The following is a 25068-nucleotide window of genomic DNA, read 5'->3' on the forward strand; positions in this document are numbered from 1 at the left end:
TCTTTCCTCTCTAATTGCTCATCTCACAGAGTATCTGTAGGTAAGTAGTGTGATATGGATACCATTAAGCCATGCCCATCTTCCAGCTTGTGCTTTGAAGTAGCCAAGTACCAAATAGTCATGTCTTGTTACAGCTCCAATCTTTTGCAAACTGGCAAATTATAGCGTAAGTTGATGTGAGACTTGAGGAATGCGTTGCTCAGATGAAGTCCTCTCACCTTTTGTGGTCAGAGCACTCCTGGGTAAGTAAAAGATAAGGTGACAGAGAGATGCATTGCGCCTCCTAACAGTCCCTTGTGTGTTTTTCCATGGTGCACCCTCCTCTTTTAAATAGTGGGTTGTGGATCACAGCTAGTTTGTGATATCTCTTTTCCTGCTCGTAATGCCCTTATTATGGCATGGGGAGAAGAATGTGATTGTAGGCTGTCTCTGTTTTTATCGTAAAGTATGTGGAAGGACACTCTCCTTAAACAGAGCTAGGGAAATATTTGCTTCAATGGGAAGGAGCTGCAAGGACATAGCTTTTGGCCTTGTCAAAACTCAGTGCTTAGGTACTGTGCATTGTGTGGATTTCCATGTCTTTTCTGAACTGGAGCACTCACTCTGTTTTTGTTCCCTCTTTGTGAGGAAGAAAATAGCAGGGAAGGTTTAATGCAGCCCTAAATGCAAGTGAGCCAAATTTAACTTTCTTACAGTTGGATTGCCTGGCTCTGATCAGGTAGGCAATACAGAGTGAAAACAGAACACTCACCCTATTTGATTTAGTAGGTAGCTGCCATTCTTGCATCGTATTTTCCCCTCAAGAAAAATGGTAGACTTTTATAATGTGAAAAATATTACTTTGATTAAAACAGGTCTCAGTTGTTCAGCTTTCCTGATTAACATTGAACAATTCTGACAGATGATATCATTGCAAGCTTCTTTTGTAAGACTGATATCTGAAAAAGGGAAACAGTTTTAAAATCAGGTTATAGACAAAGCAATTGCCAAGTTGGTAATCAAGTAATTAAGAGTATAGGCATATGAAGAAATTAACTGTGTAATCTATAGGGTGTATTTGCACGCTGTCAGCGACTTTGCAGTAGCACTCCTGGCCCTGGTTTCCTGTGGAATGTGCAAGGTCCCTGGGATTTGTCACATGATCCGCCACAGAAAGATGATGAGTAGAGGTGGTTTTTACCAGGCATCTGGCCTCCTATTTTTGCCTGTAATAATTTATTCATGTGGCTGTACCCAAGAGGTATTGATACCATACTCACTGTTGGCTGGAAAGTGCTGTGGCATATTGAGGAAAACATGAAATACCCACAGTTAGCTCAGCTAAAGAGATTGGAACTGGTTGGTATCTCAAAAGGGGCTGCCGTGTAGAGGTGCCTGTTATTCTGTTAAGGAGCACAATGAATTCTTTAGCCCCACAGCATCCTTTGTCAGAAGGTTTTCTCAGAAACAGCTTCAAACTGGCTGCTGGTGGCAGAGCTCCAGGAAAGCTGCTTATGAGAGCGCAGTCTGTGACCTCTCGGAGTCCCAACTCTTGGCAAGAGCCTTCTGTATTGCATTTAAGAAGATAAAAGAAAATACAGCTGAATAAAAGTTTGAGGTGTTTTTTTGGTTTGTTGGTTTGTTTCTTGGTAAGTTTGGAAAAAAACTGTTATCAGTTATAAGTAATGTTTTTAGGTGATGTGTTTAACTCTTTTAAGAACCAGGATCCTTCGGGTGAGGAGAAGAAACCCTCAAACCCTGCCTAATCATTTCAGCTGGTGGCTACATTTTCAACAGTAAATGTGTGAGTAGCTTTCTTAATTCTAGACACTTAAGCTAGGGCCGCTATACCCTGTTAAGGGTGAGTGACTGAGTCCATTCTTGGATACCTAAAGAGAAGGCTTCACGTTCTGTGCTCCAGAAATCAATGGGAAATGTGTATCTCTGGCATTTTGAATATCAGATTACTTATGTCTAAATAGAAGTGCTAGCCCAGGTTCAAGCAGTGTACATCAGCATAATTCTGAGGAAGTTGGTGGTTAGCATGCAGGTTTGAACAAGTTAAGGCTTTGGCTCCCAAGGCCAGGAGCACTGCTCCAGACAACTTTATACCAGTAAATATAAAGTTGAGTAAATAATATTATTGTGATTCAAAATATTCTTTCATTAAAAATCATAAGAAAAAATTCAAATACCTTTCCTCATTTAGCCTTGAATAAAAATCTCACAGTGAAAATGTTGCTAATTTCAGTAAAAATTTTCCTCTAATTCTTGAAAGATATAAAGCCAGATTGAGCAATGTATAATCCCATCATATAAGTCACCTGAAATATTTTCAGTGATGAGGTCATTGTCCTAGGCATATGTGGTTTTTTTCACTGGGCATTAATCACATACCTTGTTTGGTGTGTAGGTTGTAGACCAGTCAATGTTCTATGGAAAATTCAGAAAAACATCCGTTTCTGATCATTTTTACTTAAGGGTATTAGTGTGGTTGTGATTGGTTTGGTTTTGTCACACAAGTTTGTGATGCCACCAAGTGAAGAATAAGCAGCAAAATCAAAAAGGTGTTTGTGTGTTTCTATATTGTTGTGCATGGCCTGTGTGGATCTGTTGCTCTTGCTAAGTTGCTGCAAGCTGGGCTGGCTTTCAGCATTCCTGCTGCAGGTCACACACTGAATCATATTTGCCTTTCTTGTCTGTCTCTTTCAACCTTGGCTGGCTCCACAGCCAGAAATCTTATCTTGTATTGTCTTTTAAAGAAAAAATATCACTTGATGCCTTTGATTGTGGGCTGTTTTTGTTTGTTTTCTTGTTTAACCACCACAGATGTAACTGTTCAATTTTGTTTTGCTTTCATTCTCAGTTGCTAAGGTTTAGTAACCTTCCAGATTTCTTTGGTAAACCTACAACACAGCCTTTGCAAGAAATGATGGTGTCCATGCTCAGCAAGGCATTTATGAAAGTGATTTCATCACATAAATCAATTCTTAAATCGCCTGTAAATAAATTCCCAAACTCGTCTGTGGTTGGATGTGTTGAGGCATAATTCCGAAGTCCATGTTCTGTCTCTATGTGGTCTTTACTCAATAACTTTGCTTTCAGTGGGATAAAGTTAGCTCTGTGCAAAAATTGTTGTGGCCTAGTCTTAATATCACTGGAGAGAAACTCTGTCCCTGTGGATGGCCCATGGAATGCCAACCTGTCACAGGGAGGAGAGCTATGTCACTTGCCACCACAAGCTATGCAGCTACATTGCAAACCCATGATGGTCAGAGGATGCAAGTTTGAAATATAATCAAATAACTAACTGGTGGCATATGACCTTTAGGAGTTGGGATATTAATTAATTTTAACTTTCTTTGTGTTCTGAAGTACATTTTTTTGTGTTTGTTCCAAGACCTTACTTGCTGAAATATTGGACTAAAGCTTGACTATTGATGTGTGTTTACTATATAACTAGTACTAGTTATATATATATTTAATAAGTTGACTGCACTCATCATAACCTTGACCAGGAGAATTGCCCCTAGAGTTATGGGGAAGCTAAGATTTAAACCCGTTCAGTGCTTGAGAAGTAGTGCCAAGATGGCAATCGTAGAGTAGGCATCAGTACTCTGAAAAGAACGGCTGTGCACTGCAACTCTACTCCATAATATACATCATACATCCAGTAGCTATCAATATGACCTGAATTTGAACCAGAAACCTAGAAATGAAACATTCTTGGGTTTCCCTTTGAGTTCTCTCTTTTTTTTTTTAATTAATCTCATTCTTTGTCAGAACGTTGTGGCCAAATAGCTATTTAAGACCCATCTGTCAGCAGAAGCAAAATGATACAGTTTTCTTAATACAGGATTTAACGCATCAATGTAAAACCCCTGCACTGAATGAATATCAGTATTCTTAATCTACAGTAAGACAAAGTTTGGAAGTTAAACGTCAGCAAGGAATTTAATGAAAGCATTTGACCTGTTGATGATCAAAGTCCAGACCTGCAAAGAGCATCATTAGTTGGTGACTGATACAGTGCTATTCCTTGTTTCTTACCCTACTCTCCTTTAATGTCTTAGATTTCTTTTTCATACCTGCCTTAGCATAACGAAAGCAGCTGTTGTTCTGAATTTCTGGCTATAGAAACTGATAAGTGAAATGATTTTGAAACAACTTTTCTGAACTAGCTTCTCATTAATAAGCCCTTACTCTAAATAATTAGTGACAGTAGAATGAAAGCTTAATTTGGCTTTTATAGGTCAAGAATAGTTTGATTTTTGTCTCTGCATGCTGTACTGCAAGTTAATAGAGAATCTGATGGCTGAAATCACAGGCCCAATGTTAGGAGAAAAAAAAAAGAAAATGAAAGGCTTGTATATATAGCAGCATACCCTGTTAATATAAAGATTTACTTTTCAAGTAATAGCCAGGTTCTCCAACAGTGTTATTAGGAATTTTTTGTAAGCGTATAACAGCAACAGAAGGTGTCATCTAAGGAAGAAAACTGTGTTGGAATTCATGCTTCCATAAAACTGCTCTCTCCAGCAGGGCCTGTTTTATTTTATCTTGTTCTAATTACTGTAACATTTACGCAGAACTGATGAGGAAACACAAGCATGTGCCCAATCATTATGGCTAGTCTAGCAAACCAAAGCTAAGTCAAATAAATCTTGCTTTTTGTCTTGCTTAATTTCATGGAACAGCTGCGTGCCTAGGTGCTGCTTTTGTGAAGGTCTGTGTTCTGTTCCGTTATCTGTCCCAAATGACATTTGGAAAGTTAAACTTAGTTTGGATTAAATCTTGTAGTTTTCATTATCTTACATTAGCTGCAAGTTAGCCTTTAGCTAGTAAGCAGTGGTTTTGTAACCTATCTTTTTCAATATACATTTTTCTGCTTTTTTTTTTTTAGAGGGAGAGGCAAGTGGGGGAGGAATAAACCAAATATGCTACTACTCTTGTACTAATGCCATCTGAACAGGTTCCTTCGTACTTTCACTTAGTTCCATATAGCATTATCTCTTTTAAAGACATATTTCATTCCTGTGAGCTGCCAGATGTGCTGGTGATACGTTCTTAGATCTCAGATAGGTTGACATTGATTTTCCTAGCACACACCAATGTAGAAATCTGGTCTGTAACTCATCCAAATGATCTATTCATAACAAAAAGTGCCTTCTGGCAGTTGCATTGCAGCTGAATACTATTAAACCGAATTCATCATTTGTTTCTGATTGCTCTATATGTTTACATATCTTACATATTAGTATGATCTTTCATGGAGCTCACACTGAGGTTAAGTCCTCCCAGACAGAACCTCTTCCTCCTTATTTGCCCTTTCAGATGTTGAACTTCTCTTTTTCCATTAAAATGAATGGAAAGCTGGGAACTTTTAAATGCTTTTCTAAATCGAAATGAAGGACTAAGAAGTAGGAATGCACACAGTTAGTGGGCATGGTGGTGATGGGTTGGCAGTTGGACTTGATCTTAATGGTCTTTTCCAACCTTTATGATCCTGTACTGGGGAGACATTGAAAGGTGACATTTTTTCAGCACAAAAGAATTCTTCCCCATCCAATTCCAGATGAACTGTGAGGTAGAGTTATGGAGTATAATAATTCTATAAGTAAACACCATCATAGATGGGGCAGTAGTCTGTGGGAATAGGATCAAATGCTTCTCATCTCCTGTCTTCAAATGCCTGCTGTAGTAATTGTTGTGCAGAGAGCATTCTGACACCCAGCAGGGGGCAAGTAACTTGACTCTCACTGTGTTCCAGTTTCTCTATATGTAAAAAATAATAAGCACTAACATGCCTCACAATAGGAGTGTGTTGCAGGATGGATTTAAGTCAAATAGAAGAAAGAAAATATGAAGCTGCTTTTGAACATGTATTTTAACTTTCAGAGAAGGATGTCATCTCTTATTTGCTTTAAAAATAAAAATCAATTGCCCGTAAATCTAAAACAGATGTTGTTTTCTACTAAAAAGATTAAGGATTTTCTTAAGCTCATTAAAGGAATAAAATGACACCACATTGATCCATCTGTATGATCATAAGAATGTCTGAAGGCAATAGAAAACTCTGAAAAGGTCCCTTCCAGCCCCTGTGATTCTGTGACATGGTATTGGTGGCACAAAAATAACTGAGTCTGGCACACTGTGCTTATCTTCTGGGTTCTGCGGCACGCTTTTTCTCCAACCTCATGCTTATGTCTACTCGTGTTTTAGTGGGATTGAGTAGTACGTATATATACTCAGGCAGAATTTAGAATTTGTAATGAAAATACAAATGCCAGCTGCTGCATGGCTTGAAAAATTAAAGCTTTGTCTGAGTTACGTCAAGGAGGGGAAATGGAAACCATTTGCTGTCATACGTATACCTACAGAAGTGTTCACCGTTTCTTCTCACAGAGCATGTGCCTGTTTTTGGGAGTCTATTATTGCACTCCTTATCAATAACCATACACATCCAGCCCAGAATTAACCTATCTACCGGATGTCTGCAAAATGTGGATTAAACTGTTTAAGTGAAGGTAGGAAATAAAGAAAAAATAAAAATTGAGCAATGCCACATACAGTGTTAATAAATCCCAGCATGCTGGCCAGTGTTCTTTCTTTTGGAGAATTACTACAGCCGAAAAATAATGATAACCTGGTATCCTGCTTGTTATATCCATCAGTGTGGAGCTCCCTTGTTTGCTCTGTATGGGTGTTGAAAATTTGCTGGAATATGTACAGACTACTTCAGTAGTAAAATGGTAGGAAAGTCTCAGTGAAATCTGTGAAAAGGCAGTATGGAAATAGGCTGTCCTGGCAAATTCCTGTGGGCGTCCAAAATGCTATGCCATCATAGGCTCCAGGGACACTTTGGTCCTTTAATCAATCTGAACTCTTTAGCGTTATCAGACATGCAGGATAATTTGATAAATGGTGGAGTAAGGACAGAAGAAAGATATAGTTATTTATCTATATATTTAAACAGTCTTGTCCTTTTCTATGTTTATAACTTCCCATGTATTCATAAAGCATCTTTGTACCTCAAATATCCTTAGAATGTTTGGTCTCTTCTCACTGTGCAGAAATATGTTCAGAGGAGGCTTCAAACAAGCAGACCCCTTCTGCCCTGAAGGTCCTTCCCACCTGCAGTGAGACATGCTGTGCCGATGCCTGTGTGAAGGGGATCATAGAATGGCCTGGGTTGGAAGGGACCCCAAGGATCACTGTGTTCCATGCCCCTGCCATGGGAATGAGACAGGATGCTAGGGTTCTCAGTGTGCCCCCATTGCCAGCTTGGAGCAGATAGCATTTGCCAATTTTGATCTTGTGCTGTGTTCTCAGAAAGGTTGGCGATGTGGAATTGGTTTAAAGATGAGTTTATTTTAGGTTTCCAAGCTTTAGAAATATTTAGCCAATATTTTTTGTTGCACTTCATTTTGTTAGTGAAATTGTAAGAGAAGGCTTGCCCTGTAGAGGTGTTGAAAACCCAAGGCTGCATTAATTTGTAGTTTTAAGAGAAAACCAAACAAAACCAAATGTCTTTGCAATGTTTTTTGACGTAGCTTTGTCCACTTGGAGTCATAAATGCCTTTTTAAATTCAGTGCAGCTATTCTTGCTCTTTAATGGGTTTAGTCAGCCAAAATGTTACGCAGACACACAGACACATGTGCAGGCATACCTCTGTAGTGAAAGTAAGTCAGTGTCCTACAGCTGATAGGAGGGATTGAGCAGCATTCTCTTCTTTCTTAGGTGCGTTCCAAAGAGAAATCAGGATAGCTTGAAACTGTCATGATGTATTTGGAGCAACCAGTCTTTGTTGCTTTGTTTTTCTACTTAACTTCTTGACGAGAATCAGCTGTAATGTCAGGCGATTGCTAAAGCAGACTATTGTTCATGCAGAACCCTCCCTGCTGCTGGTATATTTACTAACCATGTGCGATACACAAATGCCAGTAAGCTGCATTGTACAGCATATTCCCCAGTTGCCAGCAAAAACTGTCTTTAAAGTTTGGCCTGTTTAAATATACAGAGAATGTGCATTGAGTTGAACAGAAACAGAGCTGAATTTTTGTTTACTGTTCCTTGGAGCTATTTGGATGTGAAATGCTGTTGTTATTGAAATCAGCAGCAATCCACAAGCATCCTTCAATGGGTGCAGAGTTTTTCTAATAAAGAACAAGTTCTAAATACAAAAAAGCATTGTCCTATCGACTGAGACCTTTCTTAATTTTTGTTTCTGTGCTGCAAATGTGCAGACTCAACATTGTTAGGGAATTCTTGTTTCCTACTCTTGGGGCATTTCCTACCTTCTAGAGAACAGCAGCTGCAGATTTACTCCTTCCATTAACACAGCTTAGTGGGCAGTGCATTCATGCACTATCTGATGGCTTAGGACTGTACTGCCATCCTATTTTCCCATTGAATTTATGGCTGCATGTACCTTGAACGTCTCAACCTGTTGGTTCTGGAAGAGGCGATGTGAATCATTCTTCAAATGAGAGGACAGGTCATCTACGTATGGCAATAGATGAGTTGTCTTCTCCAGTCCCTCCTGCAGGAATTACTCATCTTCAAACAGCACAGGATGCTCAGCTAGCCACTGTGACAATTACTGCTGGTCTGTAGCATGTACTGTGTTCTGTGCCTTGCTTGCTAGGCTAGGTGTCATACCTCCTTAGCTTTTCTTTCTAGACTCGTAAGGAAGTATAGAAAGTCTATCTAGTCTATTGACAGCTATAGTAAGAGGAAGGAAAGTGTCCTCCACCCTTATAAACTGGTAATTGGCATCTTTTGAAGCAGAGAAAGAAAATGAAACAGTGTCTCCCACATCCTGAGTGATCTAGCCACTGAAGTGCTGTGTAGGAACAGGACATCACTGTAGATGCAGATGATCTATCAGTTCATGAAAGAGAGTGCTGTCTTGATGTAAGGGTTCACAGAGGGAAGGGAAGTTTTCCGTAATGCTAAGCCTAAATAGGATGCAGAACCTGAAACTGACTCAGGCAAGGGTTTCCTGTTGTCTTGGGACAAGCAACTCCCCTGCCATCCAGGCCAGGTTTGCAGTTTCCACGCAAGGGACCTGACTGAGAACTGTCACCTGGATTTCCCTTTGATTCTCAGCTATGAACGGGATGAGTGCTCTGTAAGCACTGCTCCCTGGTCAGGTTAGCTGTGTTTTCTGCTGACAGTCAAGCACAGAATGTTTTATCCAAATGCTCTCTTTAACTAGGGTGTTTTTCTGGAGAAGCGAAGCACTTTTCTTCTCCATGTTCTTATTCCTGAAAGTTCATTTTTTGGTGTGGCCAGACCCAGCTGCTATGTAAATGGGTGTGAGTGGGAGAAATAGGAGTTAGGCAGTCAGTAGCTGCAGCTGTATCATGTCATCTGAAAATGATGTGAACATTTTTCTTCACATTCTCCTTAGAGTAAATCTCCACCTACACATTTTTACTGATGTTGGTAACTTCAGTTGAGAAGCACAAATTAGTATTGGATTCTGATAGCTGCCAAACATTAGCTGTGAAGCACCTACTCCAACAGGTCACTGAGGCTATTTCTTACTTTTCCAGGTCAGTGAAACACCTATTTTTGTTCCTGGTGTGTGGGGGCCTTATTTCTCTGCCATGGTACCTGGATTGTGGCTGAATGAAGGAGGTCAAAGTGCTACAGGAAAACTGGTAAGTGTATGGAAGCACAGAGCCTGAGATGGAATGTGACTGCTATGGTCTGGGATAGCTTCACTGCCAGTTCATCCAGAGCTGTTCCTGAAGCGTCCTTATAAGATTATAGAAGAAAGCAGTAAACAGCTAGTTGGTTGTTATGCCCTTAAAGCCTGTTCATTTCCATTCTGATAGGGGATTATATGCGGGCTGGAGCACTAAGGGCATGTAGTCTTTCTTTGATAATTGCAGTGGTTATTTTTATAATTCTACAAGCAAGTGGGCTTTCATAATTTGTATTAGCAAGAAGATGAGATAGGCTCTGAGATGAAGAAATGTACACATGAGGTCAAGAAGACCTCAGTACATGCTTCTGTGTTTCTGTTTCTCCATATGCCTCTCTGCTCAATCGGCGTGACCTGCCTTTAGTGGCAAGGTGCCAAATTCCTACTGAGGAACCGCAGGAAACAGGGCCTGGTCCTGCAGGGACAAGCTGTAAGCTCCAAACACAGGTGGGTTTGGCCTTCCACAAATTGCAGCCATAATTGCTGTCTTACTCAGACTTAGCACCACCCACGTTTTAAAAATCCTCGTGATCAATGCACGTGTCCTGGAAGTAGCAGAGTTGGGCATCACCGCGTTTATGCATTCCGTATGAAACAATCACTATACAAGGAACAGAAATAATCCTGGATCAGGAAGCCCAGATACACCCTAAGTGGTGAGCTGTGACTTGATGCTCCCTCGTGTGTGCAGTCCTTGGCCACGTGAATCTTTGGTTCCTGTGTGTACAGTGTCACACCTTCAGTGGGACAGTCAGCACTCTTCTCTAATTGCACCTCCAGTTCCCATCCCATCTCCTGCCTGCACTGAGCCTCGTACCTAAATCACTCTTGCTGCAGGTGGGATGTGTGTGTTACATTTTTCAGGTCAAGACAAGGCTGGAACCAAAGTGTCCCATTTTACAGGTAACAGCTACAACAAGAAGTAAGATTTAATTATCACTCACAACAACACCACTTCAAAGGGAAAATGGTAAATCTTGTGCATACTTCATAAAAACACTTTAGAGAGAAGTCTCTGTGCTTAACACAAAGAGGGTGGAGACATTTAACTGAGCCCTGGAGAGGATACAGCAAATCAAATGTTTTTTGTTGGCTGCCTCATGGGGGTTCATCTGAAAGCTGATTTTAGAAATCCTTTCCAGTTACTGCTGGAACTCCATCCTAGTACCAGAGAACAAGGTGTTCCTTGGTCATTTAAGAAAATGCTGCAAAACCGATGTGCTTGTTAGGAACACTTAGCAAAAGTCAACTGAAAGTAAATAAAGGTATATTACAAAAGCTATCTTAGTAGAACATTCTTAGAATATTTAGTGTGATTTTGTTGAGATTGTATATACAGGAAGAAATGGTTTATGTGTAAACTGATGTGGAAGATAGATTGTATTCACTATTATTATGGCTTTAAAGCTGTAGTTGTATTCAGGGCATTTAAATATCTAACTTCATTCTAACAGTAGCACTTCTGTTTAGAGATTTTTCATAGCACGTATGTATGTATGATATTTATCTATAGATGTATTTCTGGATTTATGAGTTGTTTCTATGTTCTACAGCAATTATTTAATATTGCAATTAGGCCAGAGCTTTGTTCTAATGCATGTTTGAGTTTTGTCTTTGATGTAAATCTCAGAAAGAAGAGATGTGTTATTTTTATTCCTGTGTTCTGATGTATATGCTTCGTTATAAAAGTCTCTCTACACTGGTTACGGTCTAGACTCAGACTGTGAAAGATACAATACATAATGTGTTTTGCTGCCAATATATATTGCCAAATACAGTCTGTGCTCTTGAGTAGCTCTAGTTCTGCCTCCTTACTTTTTACTGTAACTTCAAGAGGCCTCAAAACATTGATTCTACCTGATACTTTGTTCTGTGAGTAATGGTAGTCACTGTGAAAGGAGTGGATGATTTATAAATACAGCATGAACAGAACCCATATTGAGCTTTTTTTTTTTTTTTTAGCAATAATTGCTTGTCAGAGGAAACATTTTGTTTCCTGCAATGAACATATGGAGCACTTGTCCAGATGACAACACACCTTGTGTTTTATTGTAATGGTATGATATAGAAAGACATAGGGATTTGGGCCAAGAAGCTGCTCCTGGTAGAATTCCAATGAAAGCATGAATACAATTGAGTGAGAGAGATTAGAGGACATACTCTCAAGTATTGCTGGGCAGGAAAAACTTCCATCCTTTCTGTGTTACTCTTCTGATTGAAGCACTGCATGCTTAGCAAACTGCCTTGTTTGGTGCGTTGCTTTTTGTTACGGTTTTAAAGCAAAATCTTGAACGTTAGTGGGAGTTTTGCCATTGGCTTCACTTGGACTGGGACTTTACACCTCATGAGTAATTTAGAAGCTTTCTTGCCTTTCTCAAGTTATGAAACTGCATTGCCTCTTTCCAGGACCAAGTTTTAAAGATATAATCATTCAAAACATGTTGCTTTCCTCTTTTTCAGATAGAGCATGTGGTCCAAGGTCATGTTGCCTTCCCGGAATTACAGTCCAAAGCTGCAGCCAGGTCACTGTTCTTATTTCTTTATCACATGCCTGCCTTATCAACAGACATATTGTATCTCCAGCACTGAGATATTGCTCTGCTGTATACATATTCTGGAACGTGGGAATCAACAGAACAACAGTGGGTTGGAAGTATTTACAAAGGCTTTTCAGGTGATTGTTCAGAGAGGAAAGCTTTAATCTTCTCTCAGATATCTTGAGGGTACCTAAATGGTGATACCAGCTTCCTGCTTTTCAGCCTCAGTTGTACGCAATCCAGTGTATTTCTTGAAACCATAGCGTCAGCCCTGTTCAGCTAAGCTGCGTGCCTTAAGCTAATGATGTCTTAATTTGTAAGTGACCTATTGAGCTCCAGGGGTGAAGTAGAGCTTAATTAGAAATATATCATTCAATATTTTTGTAACAATCATTTAAAGGAAGTTATAACCATTGTATGAAACTTCTCTGTGACAGCACAAATAGAACGTAGAAAGCCAGGATACATTTTCAGACAAAACTTAAGATGTGGGACTGTATTGCTGGTAATTCCAGCATGTTCCAAATTGAGCATGCAGATAGGAGAGATGTGGAATTCTAGTTTGATCTCCTTTAGAAGTGGATGAGGACCATTCAGACACTTCTCTCAGATCTGAATTTTTTGAGACCATCTTAGCTGAACAGTAAAGTATATTGGACAAAAAAATCAGTTATCCTAACTATGTTTTCTCCTCCTTGGATTAAAGACAGAAACAGTGAATTTGTCCTTTAATCTCCAGCTTATCACTCTGGTCTAAATGGCAAGGGACAGTCCTGAGAGATGTATTAAAATTCATGTAGTTACAGTTTGTCCAGTCTGGGGGGATAAAGCTACCTGGTTTCCCTGGATGACCCTTTCATAGGTTTTAATATTAAATGACTTATTTGCTGAGAGCTTGACCAGAATTCCCAGAAATCTATTGGACTTCTTTCAATATGGAATAGATTCACACTTCCTAGTATTCTCTTTGTTGTTCTTTAAGAAAGAAAATCAGGAAACAAATACATCTGAGTGTTTGCAATAAGGACTGATCTTTACTGCTTGGGTTTTTTCCAAGATTTTAGCGTCCAATCCATTCTTTTCCTGTACCCCCATGTGAGGCATAAGCATAAGACAAAGAATGAGTTAGATCTCTGATGACTTTTTTTGTGTGTTGTTAAAGTGAGTATGCAGCAGCTTGCTTGTCTATACTAGGTGTGATAACGTACTGACCAGAACTAATTTCGTAGAACTAAAAGTTTGGATTGTGATCTGGATAGGACACTAAATACAGAATAGAATATTGGGAAAAGAACTTCACATATACTGTGGATATGGTGTCATAAAAATATGATGTCAAAAATCTGTGCCTCTTACTTGCTACCTGTTTCTGCCTTCCCAAGCCTGTCTTTTTTTCCTCTCCACCTAGCAATGCTGCTCATAAGTAGGTTCAGCAGTGTCAAACTGCCTGCTGAGCAGCTGGTCTCAGAAGCTTCACTTTTCAGATTTTTGTTCTTTTGCATCCACCAGGAGTGAGACTTTGCATGCTGCACTTACCACTATTCCGGCTCATTTGTGCTAACTTGTTAGGGCATGTGTGGCTTAAATGGGCTTGCCAGAAACCAGCTCCTGCTGACCACTTGTGCAGCCTTCCCAGCCTTAGTCCCATGTACTCTTTTCCCTTCTCTTACTGGAAGTGAGGAGGGTTGAGTTGCATGAGGGCAGTCCGAACAGCTGCAAATTTAGCATTTGGTCTAACCAACGGACGTACTCTGTGAACAACGTGCTCCTTTTTTCATACAGTTCAGTGAGTTGCAGAAATCACCATAGAGACATCACATTTGGTGTTCAATCTCTTTATTGTGTGGGTCTGACATCTAGCCATCATGAAATGGTGAAATCCAGTCTGTGTAGACTAGAGTAGGAGATCAAAGAAGTAGCATCATTTATGCTTTTAAGTCTAAATACTTAGCTTCCTGGTATCACAGTTCCAAATCTCCTGATGAAAAAAGTATGTTTGGCATCAAAGATTACATGCTCATTGGTGCTTTGCTAAGAGGTATATTTTAGGACAGAATTTCTTTTCCTTTGCTTCTCAATGCCATTTCCCCATCTAAAGACGTGGCTTCTGAAAAACAAAAAAAGCAATGAAGTGACACACATCATCTGTCAGCTCTTCTGGGACCATTCAAGCAGAACATAATCGTAGTATTTGACAGTTTTCTATACCTGTATATTTTTATAGCCTTATTTCAGGTTTAGAAATGGAAAATTTTTACATTTTTTCCCTCAAAGATTCAGACTGACATCTTCTAGATTCCTGAACAGATTGAGTACCAAACTCTTGTTGCGTTCTGAAATTTTGTCCTTAATAAGAACATATAATCCTGAGCAAACTTGTGTTTGATTCTTATTCTCCACTTTCAGCATTGTTCGTTTTTATTAGCTTGTGCCTAGCGCTGCAAACCAGACCCAGCTGCTACTGATATCTTCACATGGAATTGGGTAGAAAAAGCTCCAGGGAGCTCATGCTGTAACACTGTGTCCAGCACAGGCTTGGTACAAACTGGAACTGGCAGCAGTTTGAAGGATTTTGCCAATCACTCACACTCACATCTTGTACAGACAAGGAAAAGCTGTGAGAAAAGCATAATGCCAAGGTGATCTGGGTGTTAACGTATCTGGCTGAGCTCCAGCTTCTTTTGTGCAGTCTTCTGTCAGGGTGGTACAAACAGCTGATTCCTGCAAGAGCGGTCAAGCAACACAGATGTCTGTCTGATAGATTTGTGGACGAGTGAAGCTTTCTTTTCTTTTTCTTCCCAACAGTCAAACTGTGATTTAGCCTGGAAATACAATGACTTTGTCTTAAAGGTGTGCTACTTACCTACAAGTAAGTTTTAGAGATGTAGAATATAGGACCACCTCTGCAAGGGGGGGGGGGGAAGAAATGGTGACCTCAAAATTATCATAATTCAGGTCTAGGAAGACACTTAAAGCACATTTAAAAGTATGTGAATAATGATGTGAATTAGTTATTTTAATGTCTTCCAAGTGTACTTCATTTTGAATGATATCCTCTGATAGCATACACATGGTAAGGTATAATTGAAAAAACATGCAGCTGAATGGTTGAATGCAAAGTATAAATATACAGCTGCTAGCAGGTCAGAAGTCAAACTAGTAAAGCATATGCCAAATTCCCTTAGGGATCTCATTAGTGTGTGATTGAATATACATGTAGAGGCTAAGTGAATATCACTGTTTGGGTCTATAGTGGATGAGACAATGACTAATCAATTGTAATTAGGGTTACATACTATTATTGACCCACATGGCTAGAATTAAATGCCCCACTTGGAGATTTCCGAGGGGTTGAAAAATATATATGAATCTGTTTATGATATTATGAGTGTTTGAAAAAGTATTCTGAGCATAATTGCAACATTTTTTAAATGGAATGTCACTGGAGCTATTGGAAGCCAAAGCATTGAGGAATTCACTGTTAGACCAAAGATCACTGTTGGTCCAAGAAAATGTCTGTTGGATACTGTAGAGCTGGGCGTATCTGAACTTAGATGCAAACATGTTTAGGCCCATGTTTGGCTCCTCCCTAAAATAGCAGCCACTTGCTTTCTCTCCTCCACCCTTAGTGCTGCATTTTAATCAAAACACATACTGAAGTAATTATGATTTAAAAAAGGAAAGCTGAAAGTGCTATTGATTAGTCAGAGAAATTGCTTAACTGTTGTAAAGGAATTTTCATTTTTCTCTGGAATCCTCCTTGTTCTCTTTTGGCTTTCTTTTCTCCAGCTTTCCCTTTCACAGTGTCAGCGCCTTGCTGTTAGAGACAAGCATCATCAAACCCCAAAGTACCCAACAGCTTCGGCTCAATTAGGGACCCATAGGAAGCAGTGTGTAGGCTCAAGATCACAAACTTCCATTCCACCTCTCATCCCGCAGAACTGAGGCACGCAGATAGGCATCCCCACTGCCTGCACACTGCTGTTTCTCCTCCTTTGTTTTACTTTAGGGATTTGGGATTCTTTGTTGGGTTTTCTGCTTTTGATAGTAGTACAAATGTTTTATGTTTGATGAATAACCTCCCCCACTCTTTTTCCAACTTGTTTTTCTTCTAGTGCTCAAAGTATATATACATACTTGAACAGTCACCTGGATCTGATTAAGAAATCCTTGCCTGTGGGTTTCCTCACTGTTGATTTACATGTTTGGCCAGATTTCCATGGAAACAGATCTCCCTTAACAGATCTGACACTAAAGGGCATGGTAAGAAACAGCCTGTCTTTGCAAAAAGGTCAATACAGGGTAAAAAAAAAAAAAAAGAAAAAAAAAAAAGAAAAAAAATCTTGGAAGGAGATTTAATTTTGAACATACTCCTCCTTAGCTATTTAAACTGCCCCATAGGATTTGGGTTTCTTGCTGCATTTTGAAGTGTGCTAAAGTTTCAGTAGAAAACCAGAGATCATTATAGTTCAGATATCATTACAGCCACATTTATTTCCTAAAAATAAGGAGAGTGTGCATCTCTCAGTAACCTTCCTAGGACTCACACTTCAGAACTCTGTTAGCAGAGCCCACAGCTGTCATTAGCTCACCTGTCTGCCTAATTTTGCATCTCAGCACAAATTAGAGTATGTCTGTGTGGGAAAGGAATGAAACAAAAGCAGATAAGTGTTTGGTAAATGAACTATATTATAATTGTTGGGTGTTAAATCTCAACAGAAACGAAAGGCTCCTTTGCTTATTGTTAAAAATGGCCATGGATGCTCTCATGAATGGAAACATACAGTTATGGTGCTTCATAGGTCTTTGTTCGAAGCTGACCATGGTCTGATACTTGCTTCTAGTTTCAAGAATGCTACTTTTGGAACCCACAGGGCTTGAAGTAGTGTTCTGCACAAGGAAATTTTCAGAGCATTGCAGTGTGGAACCAGAAAGCAGCTTTTGGAAGCTCACCAGAGATGCTCTGCTGGGGACCTTTTTCAGCCCATCTTTAAAGATTTGGATGATATTTCTCTTCATGGTTGTAGACTGGATAGCTAACAGGCCAGATGTAATTGTGCAGGGCTGGAAAGCTATCAGAAAGGTATCATTTGATGATATCAAAGTACCTGATGAGTAAGACAAAAAATTACTTCAAAGTGGCATCATGTTCTTGTAATGAATATCTCAAGCTACTCACCAGCACCAAAATCTGCTGTGCGTGAGGCTGACGTAGGAAAGGGAGTTGTAAGCACTACCACACGTTTTAAACCACTAACAGAGGAAACATCAAAAAATAGGTTACATATTTGTGGAGTTCCACTAATACCTAAATGATTTGATAAAGAATTATACACTGCAGCAGATTCAGAATGCCCCTTGGTATGAGAGCTATATGCAAACAGTGGTAATAGCAAAGCATTTCATCTGCTGGTGCTCACATCTGGCCTATGTTGATATTAACCCAGAGTAACTACAGTACGATACATATTTATTTCAGAGTATAGAAGATGAAGGCATAGTCTTTAGTTATTAATTGTCTTTCAGTGTTATGGTACTTGGAAGTGAGAAGTGCTTTTAAAAACTTGCTTTTATTTAATAGCATTTTCATATTATTACATTAAATACATTCACAAGCAATGTCTGAGTCATAACATAAAACTGTCAGAGTTAATCTGTCTCTAATCCTACACTATATTCTGTTTGTTCTTTATTTTTTGCAAGGACAATAACAATTTATGTGGTTCCTCCCTAGATCAAGAATAACGTGTTTGACATAACATTATGTGTATAGTTCACAAAAATAAGGCTTAGAACTATCGCTTAAACTTGTTACAACAAGAAACCATAGAGTTTTACCTTGGCTGGATCTGTACATTTTCTCTTTGATCTTTGCACAGGTTGTTGGACTGACACTGTCTCGGGGTCTGGATGAACTTGCCCTTATCTACTTGGCCACGATTCAAGCAGTTGCTGTAAGCCATTTCAAGTGCATAAAAGAACAAATGAATTGTCTTGTGTTCTGTGGCAGACTGATCATTCCCCTCCACTAAACAGATTGCTAGTAATAGATGAATTCACTTACTGGACTTCTTAAAGGAGCAAGATACTGTTTACCCACATTGCTGACTACTCCCTGCTAAAGGAGATGGTGTGAAGAATATGGTCCCTAGAAGGTTTTCCCTTTATGTCAATTCAGAGCCTTTGTCTCTGGTGCATATGTGAGAAAGAGGCTGATGCTACAACGGGCAGTGTTGGCATCATGGGCTGTCTAGAGAGAAGCTGAGAGAGTGGAGGAAAAAAAGCCCTGAATTTCTTGTTGGAAGGAACTTGCTCTCCCCAAATTTGCCTCAGCTTCAGACCGTTCCTAAATGCACAGATTTCCCCTCGTTGCCTGATGAGAGAGTCAGAACCTCACTGCTGAATCTGAGTGGGTCTGTAACTCTACACACTGAATGAACCAGAGCTCATTCCTCCCATGATTTCCCCATGGCAAGCAGTTGTCTTATATATGACAATTCCAACCTGAGGCTGTCTTTCTGTAAAAGCAGACAGACCACCTTTATGAAAACGTCACATAAGTTTGCTAACGTGCATGGATGGGAAATTTTATAGGGATACTTCTGTTTCTACCCTCCTTTTCTCAGATGGGAGACTTACCAGAACCCAGGATTTCCAGTTCATGAGAAGTTCTATTTTGACACGAAAACCTGGGTCAAAGGAGTTGTTTTGAAACACTGGTGCAGGGTATCTGCAATGGGGCGTGCTATCCCCAGGCATTCGGTGACTGCAACTGACATTCCTTTGACATCCTCTTTGTAATTAAAAAAACAAAAAAAAAAAACAAAAACCCACAACAAAACTTGTTGAACTTGCAAAACATTAACAGTTTGATGAATTGGGGAGTTTTCCTGACAAACCTCTATTTGGCTGGAAAACTTCCAAACTCCTCTACTGGTTAAACAGCAACTTTGCTAGGCTGGGTCAGCCATCTGGGATAGAGGGTGGGCGGCTGCTGTAAATTCACTGTGAGCTGTACATTTCATGTGTTAACCCTCCATCTTCAGCAAATAACTTGGGCCTGGAATGGGTGGTTGTCAGTTTTGATCTTTTTTAAGATGAATGTAGCTGGGTTCTACCTGATGCTTCAGTCTAATCCCACAATTTAAATAAGAATGTGTAGGAGAGTTTAATCAATGCCAGCTACTGATACTACCCTGAAAGAAACTGAAAACTTCCCAGTATCGAACAGGTGCTCAGATATTGTGCTGTGCTAATGAGGTGGAAACCTTCTCAGCTGGAAATCCTGGGAAAGTCACCTATTATCTCATTGTGCAGTGCAACTCACGTTTTATTGTAAAGCACGCATACTGTGTTCAGCTCTAAATTCAGCATTTGTAGATTGTTGTGATAGTTAATTGCCCCTGTTGTGCGATTTAATATTAAAAGGTCATACAATACTTTTCATTGTAAATTAACAGAAATTAATTTTTTGGTAAACACTATTCAAATAGTAGCTAGAAAGCAGACAGAAGTGGCCTTGGGTTTGGTGTGATGTATTTACCAACTGCTGATGCTATACCTGGAAATATTAGTTTGCCTCCCATGCTCTGCCACTCCCAGTTTAGCTCTGCTTTGCAGAACCACAGCCCCAGTCCCGTACCATTAACCACTGAAGCAAGACGGCTTTAAAGCTAAGTAAAAGTCTTGTACAGAGTGTAGGCCTGCCCCCAGAATGTTAATCTCTAGTTTTCTTTTCAGCTGGAGACGCTTTATTTCTTTTCATATAAAATTTGCATTTCAAGCCCCTCCATTTGCATTTTCTCCAATCCAGGATTAAATTAGTTCCCCCCCACCCACAGTGAAATAAGTCTGGCTTTAATTTAAATGGCTCTGTGAATACAATTTTCCAGGCAGGTAAACACACAATAATTTTCACAGCGTGTCCTTTCTCAGGGTCTTTGGCATGTGTGCGTTGTGAGAGAAGTTGTTCGTAAATTTGAATTTCAGAAGTAGTGAAAGAGAATATCCTTCTAACCATTCATCGCAAAATGCGACGCACCAGTTGGTTCTCTGTGAGAACAGAGATCCAGTCATGGCCATCAAGCCTGTTCTGAGGAGGCAGATTTTCTCGAGTAGTTTTTTTTTTCCATAATTAAAATCGTGGCTGTGTGATTTGGAAATGAGCTCTCTGCGTCAATTGGGAACTGATGGATTTAGTCAGCTGTGGTGCGGCTGCTGAAGTTCCTCATAACTGCTTGCCTTAATACTCAAAAATACATTTGAAGACCTGTCCGGGGTTGTGCCAATCACTGCACGGGGCTCAATCTGCAGAAGCCCTACTAGTTTCAGTTTTAGTGGAGTTTGTTTGCAGAGGGCTTTATTACAGGCAGCAGACCTCTTCATGAACTCGCAGCATAGCGTAAAGAAAACGTAAATAACTGTTTGTCAGAACTGGACCAGATTGTGTTTGGTGGGGGGATTGCCTATGAACGGTCAGCTTGGGTTGAAGTTTTGACTTGGTTCAGGTATTTTTTCAAGTTTCTACTTCAAAATTAACTTCCAGGATATTATAATGAGCTGGGAATCTAGGGGGACAGGAAGTTGGTCGGAGAAACTGGAAGTGCTCTTGTAAGAGAAAACAGAGAGGACTGGCTTCAATGGCAAGCAAGGGTAGCACAAAGAGGGCAGATTTTTTAATTGGCAACCTGTTTGCTTTCGTCATTTACAGAACAGAACACTGACCTGTTCTAATACGAGCTTCTGAGAATGAAGGCTTTGAAATGAAAAGTTTAAAAATATACCTACATTTTAGACATGTTTCAATTAATCCAGGCACGAAATGGAACATTTTATTTTGTGCAGGGCAAAGGCCAAGAGAAATGGTTATGGCAATAGAAAATTCCTCAGTTTTTCCTTTTTGCTGAAAAGACAAAGTACAGGTTTATCATTTGCTCCTCTTTTTTTTTTTTATTGTTTTGTTAATTTTTTGCCATTTAGCTTCAGAAATCTCAGTACTGAGAGTGATATTCAGATACTTTTGTACAAAGAAAACAGAAGTTTTTGGTGGGAATGTCTTTGCCATATAAGGATTAGTTCTGGGCCTGGAAATCTTTTCTCTACCGTGCTACTCATGGTCACAAACAGCTGCTTATCACTGCCATCAGTTTAGCTGGTGCCCATTTCTGTCTTCTAGTAATTGCAGTCTTCACCCTTGTATGTACTTCCTTGCAAGCCCTTTTTCCCCAACACTGTATTGTGGAAGTTACCTCTTCTCGTTTTCAGCCAGCCCAAGGATGCGCACTGCAATACACTGTGCCTTTATACTTCCCAATTCTTTGTACAATCTACTTGATTTTTCTTATCCTCAATCACAATACCATTTACTCTTTAAAGCTAAGCCAAGTCTGTACCCTATTGGTCTATTCCCAGTCCTCGGGTTACTGCTGGGGGCAGGTAGTGTCTGCACACTTCTGTAACACTTTGTAGCACGTTCTTCTGTTCCTGTGGCTGCTCCCTTGTGCTCATCTGTTGTGTTTTTGTTTTTTCTTTTATTTCTCCTTTTTTGAAGTTAGGAACAAGACATATTTTGGAAGCTATGGAGGCTGCAGGCCATCATATCAACACCCTGTTCCTGTGTGGTGGGCTGAGCAAGAACCCCCTCTTTGTGCAGATGCACGCTGACATTACTGGTAAGTTAGAGGAAGTTTGGGTAAAGGAGTGTCAACTGCTTTATTATTGTAGGTGGCCAAGTGCCTCATCATTGGAAAAATAAATACTTTATATAGAACTGAATTTTGTTGGTTGGACAAAAATATTGGAATGAAATGTAACTTCCTGCAAGACTGGATTTCCTGAAATTTAAAGGCATTTGAGTAAGACAGAGATGTGGTGCAAATAAAGCTCCACAATTCATATTGTTGGAAAATGGACTTTTGGTGGCTCTTCCAGCTTGCTTTCCAGTTTGTGGATCTTAGTCTTAAAGGCTTCCTAAGAAAGTGCAGTAGAATTAATATAAAAACTCTGTGGAATTTTTAAAAGCAATAGTTGTAAGTTGATGTCTGTGATGTTCCTCACTATCAGATTTATAAAAATTATTCTAGGCATGATATAAAAATTCTTCCACTCAATCAGATTACAAGAGGTTAATTTGATGAGGATAATGCGTGGTACTTTTGATGAGTTTGTTACTACATAAGATGTGCTTTATTTCTACTGAAATCTCTATCAGGTTCATCCTATTTGAACTTCTGCTCGTGCTGGACACGTTATGCATTGTAGAGAATAAATCCATTCTAAATTGCTTCAGCCTCTTTACCTTTCATACGGTTTAGAGGGCAATCTCTGGATCCCTGCTCCTGCACGATGTTCCGTTTGGTTTTGTACAACTACTGATGGATGGAAGATCCTGGGTTTGTGGCACACAACCAGAGGAGGCCTCTGTGCTTCTGATCTCCTTTAGCCTGTGTGTGCTGGGCATCTTGGCACACCTTTGAGTCGGTTGAATGTACTTCTAAAAACATGAAAAATTAATAACAAAATTTAGTTTAAAAGACTTCAGAAAAACTTTGAGTAATATATGTTTAGGGTGTATGTCAAATTAAGACTGTTTGAGCTGTCATGAGCACAGTAATGCTCAGATTTGGGATATTTGGTTGGGAGATCTGACTTGCCCTAACATCAAACCACACTTCATAACCTTGATACAGAAGGGAAGATGAAAATATTCTTTTATGTACTTATCTGGGTTGAGAACAGAAATGGAAAAGCAAAGTTATAATGCCTATTGACCTTACAATTCATGGAATGTGTTGTGGTCGAGGTGACACTTTCTGTTTGTGAAGAGGTGCATATCTTTCCGTACATGACTCAAATGTTTTAGGTGAATTTCAGCATGCAAAGTTTGGGAGGCTGATTCCTGATGTGTAAAACAAAGGTTCTGTTAAAAGGTATTCTGATTAAAATGTAATCAGGAGTTCTTTGACTGTAACTAATGGCCAAGTACAATTCAGCACAAAAAGGCCCTTTTGCAGTCTGGAGTTCTCCCCCATTTGTAAAATCTGTGACTGACAAGAGATGTCAGAGTTCATCTAAGTGAAATGCTCTCAGTTGTGTTGAACTCATTTGAGCCTATCAGATAAAATAACTAACATTCCAGGATCAATCCGCCATTCTTTCACGAGAAGAAAAAAATGTGAATATATTATTGTTAGCTGCAAATGCCCATGACTCAGCCATGCAGACATCCAATAGATAACTTTACAGGCCACTTAAAAAGTATCTTGATCTTTTTGTTTGCTTGGTAAGAATTCTGCATTCATTCTGATGGCGCAGGAAATGTGCAGTAAATTTTAGAGCGTGCTGAAAATTGCTTTCTGCTTCAGCGCCTGGCGAGCAGCCGCGTGGCTGTAAGCATTAGTGTTAGGCCGTCTGTGTCTGATCCAAGCCAACCCCAGTCCCGAGCTGTGGTCCATCTTAGCAGGAGGAATGCTCAGGAGTCTGATTTCGCACTCTTGTTTTTAAGGTGGATGTGTTTATTGTAATTCAGACAAACATAAGAGGTGCTGTGGTCGCACTGGCTCACAGCTAGTAGCCATTCCAGCAGCCCAGCAACAAGCCTGTGCTGTACCCGTTTTCTTTCTGCACCACACTGCCTGTGCTAAGTATAGGCAGAAATGGCATAAAGAGTGCTGTGGCACAGGAAAATGATTGTAGGCAGCTTTAAACTGAGGAAACGGAGCAAAATCAGCAGGTTAGTGGATGCCTGGGGTGCAAGGTGAACTTGCTTTGCATTGGTAGTTGGTTTTTATATTAATAATTTTATTTCCCATTTAAAAAACATGCATTTGGCTTTTCCTCTGTGGGAGTTGCTCACAGCTCTCTTTACATCTCCCTCCCATTTCAGCTCCTTCTGATCTCGCAGTTGGCTCTCAGGAGCATCATATCGCTGAGGCTATTTGGAGAAGGAAGTCCTCCTCCCACCTCCATGTTTGCATCATCATACATCCAATGAAATTATCTCAGTAATGGAAATTTACACACGTGCCAAATACTGTAGGAATATACAGTTCTTTGCTTTAGTGGGATGTGCATCTAAAGTGTAGCTAGGGGAGTTGTTACACTCACACAGTTTAGGCATCTCTAAGAATTCAGAAAGTAGGCAGATTTTAGTGGTTCATTGCTCCTTTTCCTTCTACTTTTACACTGATAATACAGGTCTCTGAAAACTTGGTGTGACCTGAGGAAAAGTATGATGGCACCCATGGGTGATGAAACTGTTCTTTAACTTCTACTGCAAAATATGCAGTTTTCCATTGTGTTTTATTTTATTTTTCTAGGGTTTTAATCTTCTTTTCAACTATATTGTACAATTTGGAAGATAAGATTTCTCTTATTATTTCATTCACAGCTTGTGGAAGGTCACTATTTATATTTTTCTGCCTCCCAGCAAAAACAGACTGGCTTTGGTGGCATATATTTAAAAACAAACACCAACAACCTTCTTGTTTTTTTTGCTGTTCATTACAAAAGAGACAGGAAGGGTGCCGCCCCATTGCCCCTCAAGGTCAACTTTCAGTTTTCAGGTTGGTTTGGAGGGTGTGGGTAGCAGGTTACAGCCGAGCGCTTTGAGGTGAATAACCACTGTTCCTCATTTGCTTTAAGTTCTGCATTAATATTTCATTGAAATTTTTAAGTTTTATTTACATTCTGCATTTTTACATTTTTCTTGGGTCCTGGAACCACACAGCACAGTTCGTCTACACTTGTTTGTACTGTATGAATGGAGTTGTGAACATGGTTTTCAAGTCCTTTTTCATTCCTTCTTTCTTTCTCTTTTTTACCTTTAATTATTTACT

General features: G+C 39.7%; 1 protein-coding gene and 1 non-coding gene across 48 annotated transcripts in view; one reads left to right on the forward strand and one right to left on the reverse strand.

Annotated features, from left to right (window-relative positions):
- FGGY (FGGY carbohydrate kinase domain containing) overlaps window positions 1-25068 on the forward strand; it is a 278664-nt gene that overhangs the window by 226304 nt on the left and 27292 nt on the right. For 41 of the 42 annotated variants that reach the window (XM_046944690.1, XM_046944687.1, XM_046944688.1 and 38 more), the window contains 5 exons: window positions 9541-9648; window positions 12156-12217; window positions 16348-16495; window positions 18112-18186; window positions 21783-21903. In XM_046944690.1, the coding sequence (XP_046800646.1) occupies window positions 9541-9648; window positions 12156-12217; window positions 16348-16495; window positions 18112-18186; window positions 21783-21903 (514 nt within the window). The remainder of the gene's footprint in view (window positions 1-9540; window positions 9649-12155; window positions 12218-16347; window positions 16496-18111; window positions 18187-21782; window positions 21904-25068) is intronic. The other variant, XR_005861966.2, reaches the window with a different exon arrangement.
- LOC100859636 overlaps window positions 14052-25068 on the reverse strand; it is a 58327-nt gene continuing 47310 nt past the window's right edge. For 4 of the 6 annotated variants that reach the window (XR_005861971.2, XR_005861967.2, XR_005861968.2 and 1 more), the window contains 2 exons: window positions 22530-22724; window positions 14052-15054 (listed from right to left, as the gene is read on the reverse strand). This is a non-coding gene — a transcript (RING finger protein 170-like). The remainder of the gene's footprint in view (window positions 15055-22529; window positions 22725-25068) is intronic. The other 2 variants (XR_005861969.2, XR_005861970.2) reach the window with 2 other exon arrangements.

Source organism: Gallus gallus, chromosome 8 (assembly GCF_016699485.2).
Source record: "Gallus gallus isolate bGalGal1 chromosome 8, bGalGal1.mat.broiler.GRCg7b, whole genome shotgun sequence".
NCBI classification, from domain to species: domain Eukaryota; kingdom Metazoa; phylum Chordata; class Aves; order Galliformes; family Phasianidae; genus Gallus; species Gallus gallus.